The 24,057-nt window shown below is 40.7% G+C and overlaps 1 protein-coding gene and 1 long non-coding RNA gene across 3 annotated transcripts in view; one reads left to right on the top strand and one right to left on the bottom strand.

Moving 5' to 3' along the window:
* Positions 1 to 21,196, top strand: part of asap3 (ArfGAP with SH3 domain, ankyrin repeat and PH domain 3) — a 25,801-nt gene extending 4,605 nt beyond the window's left edge. Inside the window, exons 2-26 of one of the 2 annotated variants that reach the window (XM_046062594.1) lie at positions 47 to 119; positions 4,157 to 4,302; positions 5,754 to 5,828; positions 7,254 to 7,303; positions 7,826 to 7,949; positions 9,014 to 9,099; positions 9,455 to 9,530; positions 10,682 to 10,768; positions 11,032 to 11,141; positions 11,989 to 12,058; positions 12,185 to 12,272; positions 12,780 to 12,828; positions 13,597 to 13,763; positions 13,879 to 14,012; positions 14,171 to 14,262; positions 14,388 to 14,568; positions 15,545 to 15,630; positions 15,757 to 15,872; positions 15,961 to 16,028; positions 17,007 to 17,114; positions 17,328 to 17,550; positions 18,153 to 18,444; positions 18,699 to 18,909; positions 19,079 to 19,210; positions 19,346 to 21,196. In XM_046062594.1, coding sequence (XP_045918550.1) covers positions 47 to 119; positions 4,157 to 4,302; positions 5,754 to 5,828; positions 7,254 to 7,303; positions 7,826 to 7,949; positions 9,014 to 9,099; positions 9,455 to 9,530; positions 10,682 to 10,768; positions 11,032 to 11,141; positions 11,989 to 12,058; positions 12,185 to 12,272; positions 12,780 to 12,828; positions 13,597 to 13,763; positions 13,879 to 14,012; positions 14,171 to 14,262; positions 14,388 to 14,568; positions 15,545 to 15,630; positions 15,757 to 15,872; positions 15,961 to 16,028; positions 17,007 to 17,114; positions 17,328 to 17,550; positions 18,153 to 18,444; positions 18,699 to 18,909; positions 19,079 to 19,210; positions 19,346 to 19,420 — 2,919 coding nt within the window. In that variant the 3' untranslated portion in view covers positions 19,421 to 21,196. The remainder of the gene's footprint in view (positions 1 to 46; positions 120 to 4,156; positions 4,303 to 5,753; positions 5,829 to 7,253; positions 7,304 to 7,825; positions 7,950 to 9,013; positions 9,100 to 9,454; positions 9,531 to 10,681; positions 10,769 to 11,031; positions 11,142 to 11,988; positions 12,059 to 12,184; positions 12,273 to 12,779; positions 12,829 to 13,596; positions 13,764 to 13,878; positions 14,013 to 14,170; positions 14,263 to 14,387; positions 14,569 to 15,544; positions 15,631 to 15,756; positions 15,873 to 15,960; positions 16,029 to 17,006; positions 17,115 to 17,327; positions 17,551 to 18,152; positions 18,445 to 18,698; positions 18,910 to 19,078; positions 19,211 to 19,345) is intronic. The other variant, XM_046062593.1, reaches the window with a different exon arrangement.
* Positions 18,109 to 24,017, bottom strand: LOC123978945. Its single transcript, XR_006827097.1, has 3 exons — positions 23,793 to 24,017; positions 23,156 to 23,195; positions 18,109 to 20,794 (listed from the first exon to the last, which is right to left on the bottom strand). It is a non-coding gene; the product is annotated as an uncharacterized LOC123978945 (long non-coding RNA).
* Between the last annotated feature and the right edge of the window lie 40 nt (positions 24,018 to 24,057).

Here is a 24,057-nt window from a genome sequence, read left to right on the forward strand (position 1 = left end):
CATACTTACTCACTACATACTTACTTGCCTCACTGTTTTATTGCAGTCTCTGGAGATGGACCACACAACTCTACTGAGGATGAAGAAGACGATCAAAGCAATACACTCTTCTGGACTCTGTAAGTGTCAAACCATCGCATAATATCATCTCATTTACACATTACATTACTGGTCTAAGAAAACAATCCCAACTCAAGGCTTACTTACTTGCTCTTTCTGAACTTTAAACTGTTTTACATGGTGTTTATCATTGGATGGGGTTTGCTCAGTAGGCCCAGTAGCTGTTACGATTTCTTCCATATCACTTTGAGGACTTCTTATCCATTTTGTCTTATAGTTATTTGTTGGAAATATTAGTTTGCAAAAAAAAATTCAACTTAAGGTCTACTCACAAGCTTTTCCAAAGCAACACAAAAAACACAGTAAAATAACCTTGTTTTGTCAAACAACAGGAATGAATGTATAACTTGTAATATTGTACAAAAGTTGTAGTGTATTAAATAAATTTCAACTTTTGACAATTTACAAAATCTATGAAGAGGGACGTCTGTCCTTGGCTGTTGACCGATATACACTCACCGGCCACTTTATTAAGTACACCTGTTCAATAACTTGACACAAATAGCTAATCAGCCAATCACATGGCATCAACTCAAAGCATTTATGCATGTAGACATGGTCCAGACAACTTGCTAATGTTAAAACTGAGCGTCAGAATGGGGAAGAAAGGGGATTTAAGGGATTTTGAACGTGGCATGGTTGTTTGTGCCAGACCGGCTTGTCTGAGTATTTCAGAAACTGCTGATCTACTGGGATTTTCACACACAACCATCTCTAGGGTTCACAGACAATAATCAGAAAAAAAGAAAACTTGTTAATGTCAGAGGTCAGAGGAGAATAGGCAGACTGGTTCGAGATGACCGAAAGGCAACAGTAACTCAAATAACGTTACAACCAAGGTATGCAGAATACCATCTCTGAACGCACAACACCTCAAACTTGAAGCAGATGGCCACACGGGGTGCCACTCGTGTCTAAAAACAGGAAACTGAGGCTACAATTCGTATAGGCTCACCAAAATTGGACAACAAACGTTGCCTGGTCTGATGAGTCTCGATTTCAGCTGCGACATTCAGATGGTAGGGTCAGAATTTGGCCTAAACAACGTGAAAGTATGGATCCATCTTGTCTTGTATCAACGGCTCAGGCTGGCGGTGGTGGTGTAATGGCATGGGGGATATTTTCTTGACACACTGTGGGCCCCTTAATACCAATTGATCATGGTTTAAATACGACAGCCTAGCTGAGTATTGTTGCTGACTATGTCCATCCCTTTATGACCACAGTGTAGCCATCTTCTGATGGCTACTTCCAGCAGGATAATGCCCCATGTCACAAAGCTCAAATCATCTCAACAGTTTAAGATGCTTCTCGAACATGACAGTGAGTTTACTGTACTCTAACGGCCTCCACAGTCACCATGTCTCAATCCAATAGAGCACCTTGGGATTTGATAGAATGGGAGATCCACATCATGGATGTGCAGTTGTCAAATCTGCAGCAACTGCGTGATGCTATCATGTTAATATGAACAAAAGTCTCTGAGGAATGTTTCCAACACTGTGTTGAAAGTATGGCACGAAGAATTAAGGCAGTTCTGAATGCAAAAGGGGGTCCAACCCGGTACTAGCAAGGTGTACCTAATAAAGTGGCCGGTGAGTGTCTAAAGCTGATATCCAAACAAAGAAAAGTCATGTATAATTCCATTGTTCCATGCAGCTTACAATTGAATGTACATAGTTATCTTAGCCATTAAAATGTTGTTTTAGATGGAATGTTGATTAATTACTGAAATAGCTAAATATTGGGTTATGCTGTAGATTTCAGAACGTGACTGGTGTTTAGGGGTATGTGTGGTATAGTTTGTCAGATAGTTTGATGCCATTCAACTGCATTATTCTCTACAGTATAACAATGCTAGCCAGTAATGGTATTAGATTAGATTTGCTGTCACTAGGATGGGAGAGACGTGTTAACATTTAGAAAAGACGATGGTGACTGAGGAACTTTAGGGCTTGAAACTAAATTTTTCACCACCTTCCCAAAAATAACAAGGGAGCACACTAACTTAAAAGGCTGCCTGCAGATGTGTCCACAGACATGTTTTGTTAAACAGCCTTGTGAGTACAGGCATCGGCCAATTAATCGGTCGACCGATTAATCACTTGTGGCAACCCGGCATCTAGTTTTTAACAAAGGTCTGCCTCTATTATGGCAGGATGAGCTATTTGGTACATTGTGGAGCCTCCACATAATTCATTGTACATGCCTGGTTGAGATGACCTCATCAAGCTCATGTGGGCAGCAGTGTTTATGAGTGAGGCCCCTTGTTATGGGATCAGGGTACGTGGAATGTTGGGTGATTGTGTTTATATCAATAATTGTGGCGTCTGTATAAAGTAAATGGTATGTGTGGTTTCAGCAGCAATGAAGTGCCATACAGTGACCTAACAGGTCCACTGGGTCACTAAGTGAATGTTTTGTGAGTGTGTGTCATGTAGGTCTACAGTACGTCCCAGAAAACTTGCCTTGGATCTATCAGAAGTGAACATGCATGAGATGTGAGTGTTTACCTCAAAAATGCGCGGGAGAAACAGAGGAACTGCATAACGTATCATGAACCTGAAGTTGTTTTTCTTTGCTCGCTAACAAGCCTGCTTCCCATTTCGACTCATAGTTTTTAGTAAAAATGAGTCAGACAGCTGCCCAGAATTAGGCAACCACACGGTCAGCAGCAATACTGTAGCTGCAGAGAAGTGCTCTTGGATTTTTTTCCATACGTATTCAATCTATTTCTTTATTTCTTCTTCTGTTTCTAAGTGGAATCATATGGGCTATGTCCAGTAATATGGTAACAGCCCCCCTTCCCCCTTCTGTCATTATGTTGTTTAGTTGGTGCTGATCTTAATTGACATTCTGACTCACAATGCATTCAGACACATTTGTATGCCCACGTTACTGTGTCACACATGCAAAAACACACACATGGCAAGATAAACTCTTCTTTCGTTCTCTGTTCCCATAAATCGTTAAGTGCCCTTTTGTGCCAAGATGCTGCAGCCTGTGAGTCTGTGTGTGTTCTGGCAGACGAGTGAAAAAGTTGAGTTGCTTGGCTGGTATCTGGTAGTGAAAAGGTCAGCTGTAAAATCATCCTCTGAGCTCCTCTGTGACTCAACTGTTTGTTGTTTGATAGATGCATCTATGTTGTTGGTTGTAATACTTTTTTTAATAACCATGCAGCCATAAAGGCTCAACCCCCCCTCCCCCCCTTATTTCCTCTCCTTCCTGCCTGTAGGCCTACTTATTCCTTGAATTCACAATTTTGCTGCCATACAAAATCTTCCACTTCTTCTTTTCAACCAGTTTGTACACCTGTGTCAGTCTGTCTCCCAGCTACAGTTCGTTTACCATTTTATGTTTTTCTTGAAGTGGAAACTGGAGCAGCTGAGATTAATCTACTGTGTGCTTTCTGTTTATTTCTGCTTTTGTCTGTTTAGTCTGCTGTGGGCACTTCTGCAGATGTCTGATCCATATGTTCCTTCACCACTTCCTTAAATTGTTAATCCACAACTACCAACAAATGATTTCATTTTTTACCTTCATTTGTTGGTTTCCTAAAGTCAGCTAAGATGTTCCTGTATAACTGTGGTGAACAGACATTTTGTTCATCAGGTGCCCATCTTTGTTGATTGAAAATTATGACTTCCATGGCTTGAACTGTAATGTGGGTTTATTTGATGTTCTCATCTAAGCCTCACTTCGAAATAGCTGTAGGGAAAAACCTAATTTAGTGTAATGTAAACCAAAGTGGTGCCAGTCAGAGCTCGGATTCTTTTCCATCAGCCCTTTTTCACATAAATTCAACAGACTGAGAGCCCACTAAGGACATGACCCTTGGGAAAGTGACCTATGAGCTCCAGAGAAACATGGGTCTCTATATGTTTGCCTGCCTCCTGCTCCAGGATGGATGGAAACCAGTACTAATTTATCCCACACGCTTGTTTTGTTAAAATACTCTTGAATGCAACATGGCAAGTCAATCTGCCTTCTTTAGATTTTCTGCACACCTTAACTGTCTATCACTGTTTTTTTTTAGCTCACGTGGACAACAAGGAGCAGTACATTGAGTTGTTGGAGAACCTTGGGAATAGCCACCTGACACAGGACAACAATGAAGTCTCCACAGGCTTCCTTAACCTGGCTGTGTTCACCAGAGAGGTCACGTCCCTCTTCAAAAATCTGGTGAGAAAAGAGTGTTGGGGGGGGGGAGGGAAGTGAAAGGAGAGTTTTCCTCAAATAGGCTGTCTTTACTAGAGAGTTCAAATCACACAAACACACAAACACACACACACACACACACACACACACACACACACACACACACACAACCTAGAGAACTAAGGGAGGAGGGGTGGAAGTAAAAACAAAACTAAAAGATAAGCTGGTCCTAACGTGGCTCTAAAATACTCCAAATGATTGTATAATCTGAAAGTTCCAAGAAGGAAGAAAGTCAAACAAAAAATGTTGTTTATTTGAAACAGTAGCAAATGAAAGAACCCCAAATTTCTTCCCGTATGCTGTTGAGTTGTGTCTTAAAAGTATGTGTGTGTGTGTGGTGTACCCACACACATGCATGGAGGAAAGGGGTTGTCAACAGCTGCATGCTCACTCGCCTTGACTCCAAAATCTGGGGCAGTCCGGAACACTCCCACTGATAGTTTCTATGGCGATGATAATTCATCCCAGACCTCCATGTGTGAGTGTGTGAGTCAACACACACACCGTCTCACACACTCCGTCCTATGTGTCAATCAAGGCCTCACAGGGGAGACTGGGCCTTACAGATGTGAAGAGGAAGTGGGTCCAAACGACTAACAGGGGAGTGATTCAAGGAGTTGTGCTGCAAAATCAACGTGTGTGTGTGTGCAGTCATGCATGCATTGATCTGTGTCAACTGTACATATGTTGACACTTCGGGAGTAGGTATTTCCCTGTGTCAAACTCAATGTATTAGCTATTAGTTACCTTAGCTTTTGGATGCCAACCAAAACAGTCTTACCAGTTTCCAAGCCTCTGTGTCAATATATAAAGGTCAGCTCTGCGGTTAGCTCACAGAAGTGGTTGGACATTATTTATGTTAAGAGCAGGGTGCAGCTTTGTTGTAATCTACCAGGATCCTCAGAAAGGCTGCAGTGACATATACTAACAGACTTACATTTTGACAGTGTTCAGCTGGAGGCTTGCGAGGAATTTGTACTAATTACTGTATGTATTGCTGTAAAGTGCAACCTGTCAGAGTTATGCTAGTTCTTTTGTGATTCATTCTCCCCAGATCCACTAAAGACTCAGTTCATCTTGTTTACACCCAAACCTCAAATTAATCTCAACTTCCACTTTACTGTACATGAACAGTCATAAAAATCACTGTGTCATGCTCCCCCCTTGGGTCAAAAAATCTTAATGGTGCAGATTATTGTCCAGTGTTTTCTTTTGATGAATCACCAGTTCAAAATGACCGAATCACCATGTTTTTGAGTTATCCGCGCTCATTCCCAGAAATGAAAGACTGTAGGGAGATAGGAGTGTGTAGAACTGTGTGTGCATGTGAGTGTTTGCTCATACTGCCAGAGATAAGGACCACTGGTAACATTTGTATCTCCTTTACTGATTTGCTCTGCTCTTACACGTTTCAGGTGCAAAACCTCAACAACATCATGGCGTTTCCTTTGGAAAATGTGTTGAAGTCGGAACTCCGGGACAGCAGACTAGTGAGTCTAGACTTTCTTACAAATGCATTAAATACTAACAAAACTGCTGGCTAAACTGGTACATGATGATGTTTTCAATGTCCAAGACAGAGATACGACACCTGCCTAAAAAGGAATCTCTGCCCTAAATGTTTCTATAATATTGCCCAGTTCTGTGACATTTTACACTTCATGTTTTAATTTAAATTTCTGAAATTGAACAGCCTGTAGTGATGCTGTCACCTACAGACATATCCTGAAGCTGACCAATAAATTAGGCCATGTGATACTGACAAAACCAAGAGCTTTTTCAATGATTAGAATGTGACAATATTTTGGAGATGATAATAGATGCTCTCACCTGTTTACACACAAGTACTTTTTTAGAAACAAATCATGGATATGACTGTATTTGTTTTTTTCACTCAATTATTAGAATATGATTATTACATCAAGGTATTGTCAAGCTCTACATACTGAATAAATTAACAACTTTTTGGACATGCCGAATTTATTTGAATGTGGGGCTTTCTAAGGGAAAATAAACACAGCAAACCAACTACAAGTAAGAGAGTTGGATGGCATAATTTATACGGATGTCTGGGTTTGTAGACGTTGACATTACTGTCCAAAATAACTGAAATATCACAATGTAAAATCAGTTTTAGGGTGGATTTCCACTTTAAGCATATAATGCTGTCTGTCTGTGCCGCAGACGTAGCTGATCTTACTAAGATATTGGATAAGATGAGGCTGTTTATGCAGATTAATGAATAAGACTGAGCTAAGTTCCAATGCTGAACCGATCTGCCTTGCCCAGCATTTGGCCTTTTGGTTTGCCATGCCAACAGACAAGTGAGTAATAACACGCTAATGCTTCTGTAAGCTCCTGTCACTGCCCTGTATTTGAAACAGCTGATCTGACAGATGAACATTGCTTCACTGTTACTGTGAAGGAAGGCAAACTGCATTTGCAAATCCTGTTCAGCCAGAAAGCAGACTAGTTAACGTACTATCAGTAATTATGTCTCTGCATTAACTGTCTGGCTCTACCCAGATGTACTCAGATAATAACCAGTACATAAGAAAGTTCTTACTAGTATTTATTGCTGCTCTTACTAGTATGTATTGTCAGTTGTAGATCTGTATTTGATGCTCTGTTGATGCTTGTATGTTGTTCCTCAAATGTAAGTCGCTTTGGATAAAAGCATAAATGTAAGGAAGTACTGTAAAATACTGCTTAACCTGACTTTACGTAAACTGTTATCCGTGTCATGTAAACAATACTGTCTGACTGTAATATATACAGCACCTTCCCTGTGGTGACTTTAGTCTTCATTAAAACAGCTTTGTCCACTGCAATAATTTTCCCCCAAAAGAGTTTAAGAATACTATCATTGCAAAAAACATCACATCAAAATGTCTTTTTTCTTCTCTTCTCTACAGGAGCTCAAGAAACACATGGAGAAGAGCTGGAAGGAGTATGACATAAAAATGTAATTAACCCTTAGCATAGTTTCTTACCACTCATTCAGTTCTTAATATTTAAGCTTTATTGTTTAATGGAAGAAAAGAATCTGAAGCCAGAGACAGATGTCATTGCCTAAGGAGAATCATGTTGCACATTTACACTTCTTGCTAGTCTTTTACTGGTTCACAGAAGATGATGTAACAGCAGAGGTTAATAGGATAATAGTTGGTTCCCCTTGGCCTTTCTCCATTACATTGCTGTGAAATAGAACTAAGGCATTGCACTTTGCAGCCATCATTTGATCTCATTCTGATGTTGGTTTAAAGTGTTTCATAATGCTGTAAGGAGAGTTCACCTCTCCCAACCTCCTCTCCCCTCTCCGTGAGGAAGGGGAATGAGTTAGTGGAAAACAAATGTTTCTGACAGAAAAAAGCCACTTGCTCAAAAAGTTGATCATTACTGAAAGTGTCGTCACAAAGTTAATAATTGAGTACACTGTAAGTGACTAAGCATAACATTTTTTCTTTCCCTTCCCTCCCCCCATCAGAGGAAAGCTCGAGAAGGAGAGGAAGGAGAAGACCAAGCAGCTGGGGCTGATCAGGATGGAGGGATCAGACGGAGGGGAGGACATGGAGAGAGAGAGGAGGACCTTTCAGCTGCAAATGTGTGAGGTGGGGGATTAGTGCCAGTCAAAATACCAGACTCAGACACCGTTCACATACCTGAGGTGGGATTTAGGTCCCATGGGTGCTCTATATATTCTTTATTCCATTCATGGTCAGATGGATGGCCCTTTTGTGTCTCTTCAGTAATTCAGTCATTTCATCCAGTAAATAATGGAAGAGAAGTTTTAGAAAGTCAAACTTGCTGGGTAAATTTTTAGTGCAAAGTGCAATGGAAATGCTTTATGACCCACATTTGAAAGCCAAAGTGGGGGAAATTCTTGTGAAGTGCACTGGCAGGGCTCTCACATACAGGTGGTGTAGTCACAGCTAAGTGTGTTAGTGCACATGTTGCTGGAGAAAACTCTGGTCTAATTCTGACTGATACCAGCTGTTGAGACAAAGAGGAGAGGCAGGGAAAGTGGAATTTCCACTTGTGACATGCAGCTCCACTCCTCCGTCTCTCTGTCCATCTGCCTGTCTGTGTCTTTCTTTTCCTCTGCATACATATATACACAAATATCCACAGAACAGAAACACTTCACTGTCTCTGCTTCAGCTACAGAGAGACAGATGGATTCAGACTTGGGTTTTATGGAGCAAAGAAAATGTAGTAATTCCTTCCACACAGAGCTAAAGCCTTACATGCCCTCAAACCTTTTGTCTACCTTTTTATTTACATTTTGACTTGGGGCAGGATAGAAATGATACACAATAAAGCCTACACTATGTGTCTGTGTTGTTCATACTATCTGAATGAAGACTTTCCAGTTTCAGTCTACAAGGTTCACTAACAGGCTGGAGTGTTGAAATAAGGCGCTTGACCTTTGAAACAATGTGGAGCGTTGTCCTAGAAAGCAAGGAGCCACACACTACAAAACATGCTCAAAACAGGATATAAAAGACATGCAGTCTAGGATGAGCCTCAAATTATGGGTACTAAAAAATGGTGGCTTTATTTGATCCCTGATTTTCATATTTAGGCTTTACGTTTCTGAGGATCCATCCGGCCTTTCCATGGAGAGCTGCTATTTCCGGAGCTGTTTTTAAACTGCCTGTGTTTCTGCTTTCAGTATCTTTTGAAGATCGAGGAACTCAAGGTGCGTCAGGGCCCTGATCTTCTCCAGAGCCTCATCAAATATTTCCAGGCCCAGCTCAGGTCAGTCTCAGCCGACATTACCTAAACAATTCTTTTTGCCTTATAGCCATTTTGTTTTATGTGTGGGGGGGGGGAAAAAAGTTTTGACTTTTTCCTTGCCTAAAAAGCATATGGGTTTGGTTTCTACCTCTTGGTTGCAGTGAGGGATTTTGCATAATAGTTGAGGTTTTCACTTTCCTTTTACAAGCTATTATTACTGTTGTTACCATTTGCCCATTTTAATCATACCGAGGGTTTTATGTGGTAACGGAGTTGCTTATACAGCTTCAGCATGTGATGTTTTGGTTGGTGTGAACTAGGATGTTTGGATTGAAGTGCCATCATGACTCAGCATTTGTTCTTTTCCTGATCTCAGTTTCTTTCAGGATGGGCTGAAGGCTGCAGAGAATCTCGCTCCTTTTATTGAGAAGCTTGCTGCTTCTGTTCACACAGTAAGTACTCAGTATTTCTGCTGGTATGTCTGGCTACCAGCATTATATCAGTCAGTGTTTAACTAACTCATTTTACGTTGCAAATATAAACATTATTATTATTATCCAGCTTTGTTATGATTCCAGAAGAATATTTGATATTTGTCATGATTAAGAGGTCAGTGTTAAGGGTCTGTGCTAGCTGCTGACTCAAAGTGATGTTTTCACAAAGCGCACACACACACATGCACATACATAGTGATGTTATCATACCCCCAATCCACCCCCACACAAACACACACACCCTTTTTTCTTCACTTGTTTCTTCATTTGTCATCCATTGCTCAGTCAGAACAATATGTAAAACGGTGTCCAAGAAGGTCCTTACATTAAAGCTCTCACTGTAAATCACATTGTGTTTTACTACTTCCTATAGCACTTTTTCTCTGTTACTCTTTCACAACAGCCAAAACCTCAGTCTCTCCCCCTTCCTCTGACACCCCCCCCACCCCCCACCCCCACCCCCACCCCACCCCAAGCTGAACCCACAGGCAGGGAATGTTATTACAGTCTATTCCCAGAAATACTTCCCCCTATTTCCAAAAGATGAAACTGAAAGCATCCCTAATTTTAATTCCTTCCCTGGTACACACCTATTTCTCCAACCACTCCGACTGGTTTCCAGTCTGCAAAAAAAGTTGCCTCTTCAATTTCCTGGACAGAGCACTGGAAACAGACTGTTAACTGTGATACTGGGAACGTTAGAGGTTTTTCTGGTTCTCCATGGGCTGAACAACAGAGACCCGCTCAGACATGCCAGAGCTTAGCCTCATGAAGGAAATTCAGACAGAATCTGTGTTATGGTACCCAGGCAAAATGCTGACATATTTCAGTTAAACTGACTTATGTTGCATGCAAGACTGGTCACTCTGTTGCTCTAATACCAAATGCACAACCTCCTAGGACGGCACAACCCAGTGCTGAGCTCTGTTCTGCATTAGTAAGGCCATTACACAAAGCTCTGATGTATTGTCATTCCACACCCAATTCTTGGAACAAATAAAAGAACAACATTAGATATGATACAAAAAACATGCTATTCTTCCAAATAGTCAAAAATATTTAAATAATCTTTTTTAACTGATGTTTGTGGTGTGTATTGTGTGTTGTAGGTCCGCCTGGACCAGGACGAGGAGGTAAAACAACTGACTCAGTTGAGGGATTCTCTCAGATTACTTCTGCAAGTAGAGGGGAAAGAGGTACGCTTGTTCACAATGCACCATTACTATACATTATCACATATACTGTACCTTGAGTTGGCATACTTCAGTTATACTGTGTCAGTATGTAAAAAAAAAATGTGTGCTCTAAAAAATCCAGCGGCAGATGGCTTTAATTGCTAGTTGATGCTATCAGATTACATGGTCTTGTTTTACATTGTTCTGAATTCTCATAATCTTCAGAGCTGGCTTGAACCCTTTGAAGTAGTAGTAGTAGTCCCAAATCTCTGTTTCTATCACAGGAGTACCTGAACAGGAAGAACTCTGGCAATGGGTATAGCATCCACCAACCACAGGGAAACAAGAAGTATGGGACGGAGAAATCTGGCTTCCTGCTCAAGAAGAGTGATGGGTGTGTTACAGCATTCGTTACAGTGTGCAAATATCAGTTTACAAGCAACTCTAACACAAGTATTGAAAATACATGGAAGATAAAAATACAAGATGTGAAGAACATGCATATTAACATCAAAATGTACTGTTAACTCAATAAATAATCATGTCATTTAATGTGTCATAGCTCATAAAAAACAGTTGTTTCTGTGACTGCAAAACATTTTACTCAAAATTCTACCTATTCATATTTTCAACTAATTATAATAATGTTTTCAAAGTCATAAACGCTGCTGAGTTGCACTGTCGTGGGCAGTAGCAACCAGAGCTGGGTGAAGAGTAAGCAAGTAAAGCATAGAGAGGGAAGGGGGGAGGTTAGTCCAACCCACCTGGTCTTCATTATTGTGAGGAGAAGATTCAAGCAGGGGCCCCTTCTGTGGAAGTTTTTGGCAGACTGGCTAGCTGAGGGGATCCAACTTTTGCGTCACACACACACAGCTAGATTACAGTGTGATAAAAAGGGAAAATGGAAGGGATAAGGAGAGGGGATGTGGTTAGTAGGATGAATGGAAGACGGGAGGAGGGCAAACTCTCCTCAGGCCACTGACACAAAACAGAACACGTTCTCAGCCATTTGACCTGATTCAATCAAGATAATGAAAACAAGGGTCAAACGCTGTGAACAGCAGTAAGCTGGGCCAGCACCATGTGTAGATCACCATTACTCAATTCAAACCTACATGTTAACACTGTTATCACTTAATGCACCGCACAGAAATCATCAAGGTTGATAATGTTATGTCGATAGTGTGTGTTTAAAATCTGTATTTATTTTGAAATCTTTCCGTTGGCCTTTTGTCGTGCAGGATCAGGAAGGTGTGGCAGAAGAGGAAGTGTGGAGTGAAATTTGGCTGCCTGACCATTTCCCACAGTACGGTGAGGACATGTGGGGCAATCGAACATTCACCGAACATTCAGATTCAGATGGATGTGCATCTGTCAACTGAAATATGTCCAAATTGTCCAGTACATACTGACGTAAGCGTGTGTGTCTCCCTTCAGATCAATAGACCGCCAGCCAAGTTGAACCTACTGACTTGTCAGGTGCGACCAAACCCAGAGGACAGGAGGACCTTTGACTTGGTCACTCGTAGGTTAACTCCTTTTGACCCATAACACTTTACCCTCCACATGTTATCATTAAAGACTCTAAAGAGCCATCTGCAGTGCAGCTGTGGAGAAGCCTGCCTATTTGGTCCCCACATTTTATTCTATGTATAATATTCAATATATTATTATACATGTGATTAATGTTGTGTGTTTTATGTTTTTAGTGTACTGTTTTCTGTCATCATTTGAACTTAGTGTCTTTGAGTACCCAGAAAAGCGCTCTATAAATAAAATATATTATTATTACAGAAATAAGAATCAGAGGCATTTTACTTGGGATGGGTGCCAGAGAGTCCTTATGATTAATCTAAACTGTTGTGACGTGAAACAGGGGTGATTGTGTGTGTCATGCTTGCTTTACGCCATTTCTAGTCATGCAGCCTGTATGTCCACCATCTTGTTTAAAACTCTCTTCCTGCCATCCTCTGTTGAGCAATTTGTTTTCTCAAGAAAACAGTGTCTGACCACCAGTTCTCCTTCTCAATAGATAATCGGACATACCATTTCCAGGCAGAAGACGAGCAGGAATGTATGATGTAAGTGTTGAAACTACTGTAGCTACTTGGATGTGAGATTTTTCACTTCCGTATCTCTTGTATTTTGTCATTGCTTAAGCAAGTTGTTACATGTCATTTGTTCTTAGGCCAGCATAGGAAAGAAGCTGTGCAATGTTAATTTCAAAAACCGGTTTGCAGAATGAAGAGAAGTGTACTTAAGATGATAAAAGAGAAAGATGTATGCAGTGAAGAACACACAGGGCGGACAATGGATAAAAAGGGAGTGAAACTAAAGGATGCATTAAGGAAAACGTTGTCCTCTAGGATCCCCCTGGCCCAGCTGGTGTTGGGTGGGACTTCTCATTCTAGCCACAGACAGCAAGCAAGGGAACTTTTTGTTTTGTGATGTGGGGATTGAGGGGAGTGCATATGTTTTTTTTCTGTCCTCTACCCTTCCCTTGTGTGTGGGCCTCCAGTCAGATTCTTTGATGTGATGTGTTGTGTGAATTTAGGGATGGAGGGAGATGGAAATGGTTTGTAGGGAAAAGTACCAGAGCTTCGAAAACTGAGAGTGATGATGACCTATATCACTAGACAAAAAAAAAACACATGCAAAACACATGGTGAACTACTTTTGATCTTCTGAGAAAAAGGCTGAAATGATCAATCCTTTGGTTTCTTTTGGTGCCACAAGCTCTGTGGCTTCCCCTCCAAGTGAGCTGGTACAAAATGTGAAAATTGGACAACAAATAACTTTTTGCTTCTTTTATTAACTGTCTCCTGTGTGTATGCATATCTGTACTTCAGTTGGGTGTCAGTGCTGCAGAACAGTAAGGAGGAGGCCCTGAACACAGCATTGGGAGGAGACCAGCTCCACCTTCAGGACAGCGGGCTCCAGGAACTTTCCCGAGCAATCATCGCAGAGCTTCGACACATGCCTGGCAACGAGGCCTGTGCTGACTGTGGAGCACCAGGTCAGCTAGTCATTGTTGTTGATGATCAATGCAGGATTACATGTGGACATAAGTACATCAGGAGATTATACATATAATAATCTCACCAGTTTCATTATTGCTCTGTGCATCTCAGATCCATCATGGCTGTCAACCAATTTGGGCATCCTGACCTGTATAGAGTGCTCTGGCATCCACAGAGAGCTAGGTGTCCACTATTCCAGGATCCAGTCACTCACTCTGGACCTACTGAGCACCTCTGAGCTTCTGGTATTAAATACACACATGGAAACACACAGAAACAGACACACTGCAGGTTGATTTTGTATTGTTATGGTTTTCTAATTACAGAGATTACGTAACTGTCTGCCTTATGCTTGAAATGCTTTTACGTCACGTCTTTGTGACTGCATTGTGTGTCACTTCAGTTGGCAGTCAGTATTGGTAACACCAGATTCAATGACATCATGGAGGCGGGCCTTCCAAATGACTCTGTCAAACCATTGCCACAGAGTGACATGTGAGTCTCTGATTTCTTTTAGACCAACAATCCAATTGTTCAAAAATAACAAAACAACACTTTGGTGATTTATTGTATTAAACTTGCATATTTGTTTTATTAAAATGTGTTTACTCAACAACCAGGAATGCCAGAAAGGACTACATTGTGGCGAAATACGCTGAGCGGCGCTATGTCCTTCGCAGAGAAGAAGCAGATCCTGCCCGGCTGTATGACGCTGTGAGGGGTCGTGACATCAATTCTCTTCTACAGCTCTACGCTGAGGGAGCGGACCTGGCCAAACCACTCACACTGCCTGAAGGACAGGTGAAGATACTTTATAGCCACAAGTGGATGTCCACACCTGCTTTTCTTCCTGAAATGTGTCCTGTTAGGGCCAGAATGCATGTAATAAACCCATATAATCTTGTAACAAACTCTAAACATTCCCAAAGATGTCATGCATTGAGGCTGAATGACAGCTACATCCTGGCAAGCCAGCCCACTTGGCTTGTTTAAAGAGACTCATGCATCTGTGCATTGTTTCAAAAAGTTGCTCACTTGTGAATGTCACTTTAGACGTTTAGCTAAAAGAGCTAAAAATAGAATCAAATCCTCCCAGTGTTAAAATAATGAGACATACAGTATGTAGGAGGTGTGTGAATAGTTACAGTATGTAAAGTATGTGTTAATTGTCCTCTGTATGCATGATTCATGTGGGTGGGTAGTTAGAAACCCTCCCATTTCTTCTGGCCTCTAATCCAATCTTTCCCCCCTTTCCTCCTCTCATCTTATTTCCCCCGCCCTTGCTGTCTTTCTTCAACGCCTCATCGTCTTGTCTTTAATCACATTTTACCCTCCTGTTGTACACTTCCTGCTCAGCATAAGCAGCGTGTGTAACACTGCTAGCTTCTCTGTGTGTGTGCGCGCATGTGTGTGTTTGTTTGTGTTGGTTGGCCCTCGTTTATTATTTCAGCTTTTAGGTCAGAGCTCACGTCCCGTGAGAACAAGTGAGACAAGCTCATTGAATTACGTAGGCACTTCTCTGTCTTTCTTCTGCTCCTCGTTTTGCTTGCTCATAAGCAGATACAGCTATAGGCCTGTTTTCACTTTTTAACACAAAAACACAAGTGAGTTGTTGCGCAACCAACCTCTGAAATAAGCTTCACTGGTATTCTAGTAGCATATCTTTAGACCTGATTGTCAGCTAAAATATGTAGCCACTTGTGACCACTGACTGAAAGTGAAATCTCTTGAGGGTCAACAATTTGGCCTAATTTGTACTCATTTCTTCATGTTTAAGGGGATCAGAGAGACAGCTCTCCATCTTGCAGTGCGTCTGGAGGAAAGGAGCTCTCTGGCGCTGGTGGATTTTCTCTGCCAGAACAGGTCAGACACTGGCAAGTTTGATTTGTTTCCACTTGAAAGGAATTAAGCTCTTGATCAGTGTTCCACTTGCTTAAAAAGTTGGTAACATTTAACACCATCTGTCTATCCTGTATGTTTACGCTACAGTAACTGTCTGGAGAAGAGAACAGCAGAGGGAAACACAGCTCTTCACTACAGCGTCCTGCATCACAAGCCAGAGTCTCTCAAATTACTGCTCAAAGCAAAGGCCGCCCTACACACAGGTACCGTTACCTGTATTCACTCAATTTCTCTTTCACCCAGTGCAATCAGCAAATACTAAAACTATTTCTTCTTTTACATCTCCTATAGTGAACTCTGCAGGCGAGACTGCGCTTGATATTGCACGGCGGCTGCAGCACATACAATGTGTCGAGCTGGTGAGACCCCACATTCTCTCTTTCGATTCAACTAAAAATATATAATTTAATAAATTCAAAGAACACACACAGTCGGGAGTTAAGTTCAACTGAGGAATCGAGTTGCATCATTAAAATGCCTACCAGAAAGCCAACTCCAGAAACAAAACAAGACAACTTCCACAGCTGGAAATACTACCTTGAAATAACTCCCTGTGCAGCAGAGCTCAGCTAAGGTCAAAGAATCTTATCCTCATCAGGTCCCAGTGTGTATCATTTATAAACTGGTTTTATTTTCTTACCGGCCATCTGCCCTGCTGAATCAGACCCCCCTTGTATAATATCCTGTTTAATTCAGCACAACCTTGTCTTACAGGCTTATTGTGTAGAGACTGGAAAAGGAAAAAGCAAGCAGCTGTAAAAATGACCCCATTTTTTTTATTGGAGGAATTAAACTTTACATTTAGGTAATCTCTTTTCTTTTTTCGTGTGGAAGCTGCAATAAGATGTGGGCTGACTCTGGAGTTTTATTTCAGTGATTTCATTTAACCTGTTTAGCTCTTTCCTAATTGCTTTTCATTTTTTGAAACATCTGCTGGATCCAAGGTCACACTGATAAGACTGATAATTGCCAGTCAGGAGGGAGTTTACTGTTAATAGATTTTCCCAAAATTGCATTGGGATGTGTGATGACTTGTGTTGATATCATTTATAAGTCTGCCTATTTTGTATTTCTAAGAAATAAATTTTAAAAATATTTTCATTGTTCCTTCATATCAGTCTCAAAATATTGAACAGCTACAGAAACATTAAAATATTTTTACTCATCTGTACGTACAACCCAAGAAGCTCCAGTAAAGCAGTGGAAACGTAATTGGTTTAATAGAGCCAAGTACACAGTTACTGCATCATAGTTGATTCCTAATAGTATGGATGTATTACTGGATATTTGGAGATGAGCTTATTCTGAGTGTTTGTGCTTCTGTATGTGTTTTTTAGTTGGAGCTGGCACAGAGTGGGAAGTTTAACTCTCAAATCCATGTGGAGTTCATGTGGGAGACACAGTCTCAGGAGTTTTATGACAGTGAGGATGACCTGGATGAGAGGGTAAGGAGCCAATCTCATTACTGACTTTGTTTCTCTGCCAAAAAACAGCCTTCTCACAGCTTGGGGACGAACATTATCTGTGTTTTCCACTGAAATCTTCCCTGCTAATGAGAAAATGGGAGATAAAAAGAAATAAAACAAAGGAAGTTGAGGAGAAACTATAGAAACTAACTTTGTCTTATGGTTCTTGTGGTCCTTTCCACTTTCTTCCAGGTGAGCCCATTACCCAAACACCGCTCTCCTCTCTCCTCAAATGGAGGTGGTGGAACTCCCTTTGCCCGCTGGAGTGTGGGTATTGGTGCCAATGGTAATGCTGCCAGCAGGCCTTGCCAGACATACGAGAATCTAGACTTCCTATACAGAAATCCTCCAGCCAACAGCGCCCCTTCTGGAGCATCGGCACCACCACCACTACCAGCTAAATCCATCCAAAGAGGTGAGGTACAATAGTGTATAAGGCTTATCTCCATTATAAAACCATCCTACCACTCCTCTTTTGTCTTTGAAAACTTAATTTATCAAGCCCAATAATGTCAAATAAGCACAGCTTATTTTGTTTTAAAAGGGTTGAAATACAGTAAACTGAAGGGGGGATTAATTCATTATCTTTCTATCCAGTCACATTATTCAATGCAAGCCAGATCAAGTCATTTTTTCCACAATGCTCCACACAATAGCTGTTATGTGCAGTTTACAAACTCTACCGTAGGCTGAGATACTATTGCACTGTAAAAATTTGTGTAACAATTTTCTGGTTGGTTTTAATATGTTTTACTGAAAGGATTAACAAAGTTGCATTCAGTTAGATTTAGGTTTATATTAACATGCAACAGCTATACCACTGATATCAAAATGTAAATAAATAATGGTCCTGCTTATATGACAGAGAAGTTGTTTCTTGAGCTAATTTATGGTGCCAGTTTAAATAACACATTAAAAGTTTCATTTTAGATTGTGGCAAGACATTGACAACACACTTGTTATGAAACAAATATTAATTTGTTGCTTTTTTTTATTTTCATTTTTTCCCCTCCACAGGTCGCTCTGACCCCCAGATTTCGGTTACAACACAGGAGGGCAACCAAATTCCACGTCGCTGCTCTAACCCGGCCTCCAGCTCCTCCAGTCCCCAGACACAGGCGAGACATAACCCACCTTCACCCAACATGGACAACCATGGCCAAGGGGGGAGACCACCTAGGTCACCCCACGGACAAGGAGGTCCGCTCAGGGGGCAGAAGCAGACCTGGGAGGGCCAACCTGGTGCTAGTTCTGGATCTCAAAGCAGTCTCACACCAACATCTTCCCTGAACCACTTGGGGCCTGTCAGGTGAGACACTGTGCAACAACACATTTCTGTTACCACACGTCTGTCAGCATGGTAGTGTCAGGTGTAAACAGGGTCACTGAAAGGATGCAATTCAAGCTCATGCCCTGTCTAAAAATAAAAAATAAGTATTTCCTAAAACTATTCTAAGGACAGATAATGATTATCAAGCTGGCTCCAGTTTTGAATTTTTCACAAACAACTTCAAATGACAGGAGCCTTGTTTGATAATTTCATGTTATTTCTCCACCCTCCAGTTCAGAGAAGACCACATCATATCGTCGGACGAGCAGTGGAGGAGGGCTCCAGGGGAAGTGCGGTGTGTTGTCTCCAAGCTGTGTGGGCAGCCAGGAGGAGCTGTACTGCAGCTTAGTGGGGAATAGTCCGGGCCTCACCCCAGCTCCCGCACCAGCACCGTCATCCTCACCTACCATAACCTGTGCCCCACGACCCCGCAGGAATGCTATGGTACAATTATATAGAAACCTCTTTCTGTTATATTCAGCCTATATTTTAAGTCCTCCATATTACAATCTTCATTACCACTGTACTTTTTTCCTGTTGAGAAGGCCAATGACATTTCACAGTTAATTATGCTGGTAGCACACTGAAAAAATATATTGCATATCTCCTCCAGGTTTCTGGCAGCAGGCCACATCAGAAGCGTGTCAAGGCTTTAGTGGACTGCAGAGCAGTCAGTACTGAGCAGCTTGCCTTTTTCAAAGATGAGATCATTGTGGTCACGGCCACTAATGACCCCCACTGGTGGGTAAGTGCAACTACAACTTCCTTATTTCATTACAGTGATTGCCCATTTCTCTTCTGGGTAGCAATGTGAAGTGAAATATGTAAAAGTGACTTTTTATGTTTTCACATCATAAATATTTACTTTTTATCCTAACAGGTTGGTCACATAGAGGGGGACCTAAGCAGGAGTGGGACATTTCCTGTCAACTATGTACACAAACTGACAGACTAAAGAGGCATGGAAATATGAAAGTACTGCATGGTAACATAGTAGAGGAACTGAACCAGCATGGGATATTTACTGGAAACCTATTGTCACCACAGTGAATTTTATCTACAGGAGAGGACGGTGTTGTTCGCTGGATCTAACTCAAACTAGGGGGTTTGAGCAAACTGAGACTATTTCCACATAGGAGGATACTAGCCAAATTATACCTGGTGATATGAATGGCACTGTTTCAGGGATTTATATCCTTTAACATTTGCTTATCCCAGAAACCAACAAGGAAACTGAAGGCTTTCACAGCCCCATATCAGCAAAACATCTCATTCCAAGGGCAATTTCCCCCCTGTTGGTCTATCATTGTTTTTTTTAAACTATGCCGTGTTCTTCCAGTTGTCTAGGTACGAATGCATTTGTGGTTGGGGTAGAAACTTCAATTTAACCATTAATGACACATTATATTGCAGATGTTGAAGTTGTGTATTCTGATCTAGGATCTGTACCTAAAGGCAAAACTTACCTGCAGGGCAAATCCCTTTATGGCACTTTAAACTAATTGAGAGGAAATCTTCTGAAGAGTTGGCACAGCTGTAAATGTGTACCTAGCCAGCTACTATGTAGGGATGTAGTTGCCTGTTGTGCTGAACGGGAACTGTCTAGCCTTTTAAATCACAGCATACTGAGACTTGGATTTGAGGTTCAAACCTGTTCAGTGTGTGTTGCAGCCTGCCCTGGGAATCAAAAAGTGATTTTGTGCCTGCCAGTCTGTCTCCAACAAAACACCAGGCGTCTGGGCAGCCCAGGGAGAGATCTGAAACTCTAGCTCAGCCATCTTGCCTCTGGGCACAGCTCAATGGCTGCAAGGAGAGTGCAGGATTCAGTTTCTTCTGGCTCCAGGCATCTGTCTCTGGATGACCTGGAATAACGATTGTGTGCTATGGAGAAAAAAAAGGACTCTCTGTTCTACCAGGAAATGGCACTTAAAGAGAGCTTGTTAGTAACAGCACCCCACTGCAGTAATTTGTTCAGTGAACACATATTCATTGTTGGCACGTGTGTATCACCATATATACACAAGCACACTTGCACTTACTGTACACACAGGGTAGCATCTAGGATTTAGGAAGAGAGATGAGAGTCCACCTTTTATACTAGTAACAAATACCCAAATGTAACACATTTCACAGCTATTACACACAATTTGTTGTACATAATTGTCTAAACACATTCACTGATATACTGTATATTTTACCCGTTGTCTGTTCCGTTGTGCATTATAAAAGATTGTATCAATACAGATAGTGTTACTTGATGTTGGTTATTTGACGTCCTCTGATTTGATGTCATTTGTCCTCTGTTCTGTTTCAATAGTTGTCTTAATGGCTGTCAGAGAGGAAAAAAAGAAGGGAATAGACAACACAGTTGTATAACCAGTGTTCAGAAACGATCCTGTCTCACCAAACCAAAAACAAACAAGCAGTGATTAGTAAAGGCGGGCAGGAAGCAGGTGTTCACATCCCTTTAATCATTCCTGAGTTTAAACAAACTGTCGTGGAATCTGTTTGCTTGTCACTGTTTCTGCTGACTTGTTACACTCTTGATGATTAAGCAAACAGATCACGAGACAGGCTTGTTGTCAGATAATTGTGAAGCAGTGGATGACTGCATTATAGTACAACTGTAAGTAGGAACTGTAAAATGTAAACAATAGTACATTTACTCATTTGAGTCAGTATATTTGTAACATACACATGAAACATGTTTAATAAAGTGCCATACAGTTTTTTTGCAGTGTAAATGATGTGATATTTTTCTGCGGTGAGTAAAGTGGCCAAATGTAGCATATGAAATCTACTTGCTAGTATTGTGTATAATGAAACTCATTGTGACTGGGGTTTATTGGCCATGATTACCATCTGCATACCTATAATGCACAGTATGTAGAAAAATACAACTGGGTAATTTGGATGATGATTAAATTTATCAACATTTAGTACATTTCAAAATGTTGTAGTGACTTTAATTCCATGTGCTGTATTATCCTAGTTTCATACTTGATCACTGTAAACCCGAATATGTTCAGAATACTCAAAATATTTGTGGAAACTGATTACCTCAAACTTTTTACATATGGTAATAATATTTTTGAGTAAACCTTAACTTAAATATAATACTTACATTTTTTTTTTAAAACTTTAATTTCTGCATACTAAATTACATTGACTTACTGATGCTTATTAAAATTAAATTCCTCTAATTCTTTACTCAATACATTCAATACAATCTTCTGTCATTTCTACATGTAACAGACACAAAATAAGGCACATCTTGCATAAAGCTGAATAGACTAAGCAACTGACTGCTTAATCAGCTTAATTAACCAGCAACAATTTTGATTTCATTCTTTTTTGCAATAATGTTGAACATTCTCTATTTCCAGATTAATGAGTTTTTGTTAAGTGATAATAACTTTAAATCCTTTTAAGCTAAACAAAATTTCCTTTTACTACTTACTTTACTGTGTTTTGTGGAAAATGCGACTATGAAAATGCCTGGTTCATCGTTGCATTGCAAAATACAAAAAATCCAATTATGAGGATTATTATAAAAGAAAGCTAGCACTGCATGCTCATCAGTGCCCCCCACACAATTAAAAGCATATGTTTTTATTTTTTCCAAGCCTGTCTTGATACAATTCTTACAGGCCAAAATGTTAAGAGTTACTGGTGACTGTGTTATGATTCCTTCTGTAGCTTCTGTTAGGTTTTGGGATCCCTGCACCATATACTTCATTCTGCTCAACTTAGAGCTATTGTCCTCATTAGTGGGCAGTTGCATGTGCCCTCTAGGGTCACTTGCCAGCCATGTTCTGATGTCTGTTTCTTCTTTGTTACACATTGGTTACACATATTAATTTTTTTCTAAAAGTACATCCTGGTCAAAGACAATGCTATACTAAAAATACACATAGAATCAAAGCTCAGGTCTTGGGAGGTTTGGGAAACATTTTTTCATGAAAGGAGAAGTGTGGATTTGTCCCTAATTTCTTACAATTGGGCCATGCCTATGAAGGGGATGCTTAATTGAGATGAGGAATGATAATAGCCAGGGCCTCTGCTGTCTTGCTGTACAGGGCAATCAGTTGTGTTGTGTATCTCTCAAGCTTGCAGTAGAATTAGTTGCAAAGGTTCATTACTTTTAAGTGATGGAACTGCAAACACATAAATGTATGTAGATTAATGGTTTTCAACTTGGGCCTTGACAGAAAAACATAATGCATCAAGTACTTGTTTTAAGTAGGATGGCTGACTATATGGCAAAAAGAATACAGTTTTTACCTGAGACATGGACATCCTGCAAATTTCTTTAAAGTGGCTTAGATTTTGCTGCATCAAAATGAAAGATTATGTGGATAACAATTGAGTTAGCCAATGAATTATATTTTAAACTAGACTAATTAAACAAAACATGGCAACACTTACAGATTCCAAGTTTAAAGTCAGGTCACATACAGCCCATGGCGATCCAAACGTTACACAGCATTTTATGGTTGTGGAACTTTTGAAGCACTAATTTATTAATTTAACAGGCACTGAAGTGTAAAGTATGAAAATTGCGGTTGTTGTGGTGCTTGCCATCCTCTGCTGTAGGCTTGACTAATAGCACGGTATCTCAATTTTGCAGTTATTGCGACAGTCTTACAAGCCAGCAACTGACACAGAAATATGCAAATTTATAACATACCTTGGATAGCTGTAGTGCCACTCAAATACTCTGTTTGATCCTGTAAGAGCAAATGTAATATCATATCAGATCTTCTTTTGCAAGTCAGGTGATTATCGGCAAAATTAAATTCCTTCAGAAGCACTCTCTATAGTCCTTAATGGGCACACAATATATGAACACCGACTTTTGATTAGTTTACAAAATAAAGGCCATAAACACTTCTCACAAACATGTGATATGGGCAGAGTTTTTAGTTGTGATAAATGTATTTAGCTTATTAACTTTTATGAAGGCAGAGCTTGACTGTCTCCACAGTAACGTTATAGGGCTAAAGTAACGTTAACAAACTTACAGCAGTTCAGTGCAACGTGAACATAAACGTTACCTCATTGTGTTAGCCAGCTCACTTCAAATAACATTAACTTTGACCTTTCTGTTAACATTACTGCGCTGAAAACAGTACTTTTTCACTTAACCACTTAACCGTTACCAGACCAAAGCGCATGTAACAGCCCCAGATGAAAAATCAAAAGTGTTGATGACTGTCTGGAAAGGTTTCAGCCACTGGTGATACCTTACAGTAGCTAACCAGGGCTCTCAAGTCTCACGCATTCACCCTGAGACACACACATTTCAGCCAGTTCACACGCCACACCTTGTATTTCTCACGCTGAGAAGTATGTGAAGAGATAACGCCCACGAAGTTGTCCCGCTATATACAATTAATAGACGATCATTTTTCTGCCGAGTTCATAGCTTTCTCTGTACTAAACGCCAGAGCCGGTAAGCCGATCAGAAATTAAAATGTGTTAATTGTTTCCGGGTAAATTCTGTGATCCCACGTTTGTTACTAGGAAACATGGATGCGCGTGCACACACGGAGTGAGTGGAAGTTGGAAGTGCAAGAACCGATGGATGCG

This window comes from Micropterus dolomieu, linkage group LG11 (genome assembly GCF_021292245.1).
Source record: "Micropterus dolomieu isolate WLL.071019.BEF.003 ecotype Adirondacks linkage group LG11, ASM2129224v1, whole genome shotgun sequence".
NCBI lineage: Eukaryota > Metazoa > Chordata > Actinopteri > Centrarchiformes > Centrarchidae > Micropterus > Micropterus dolomieu.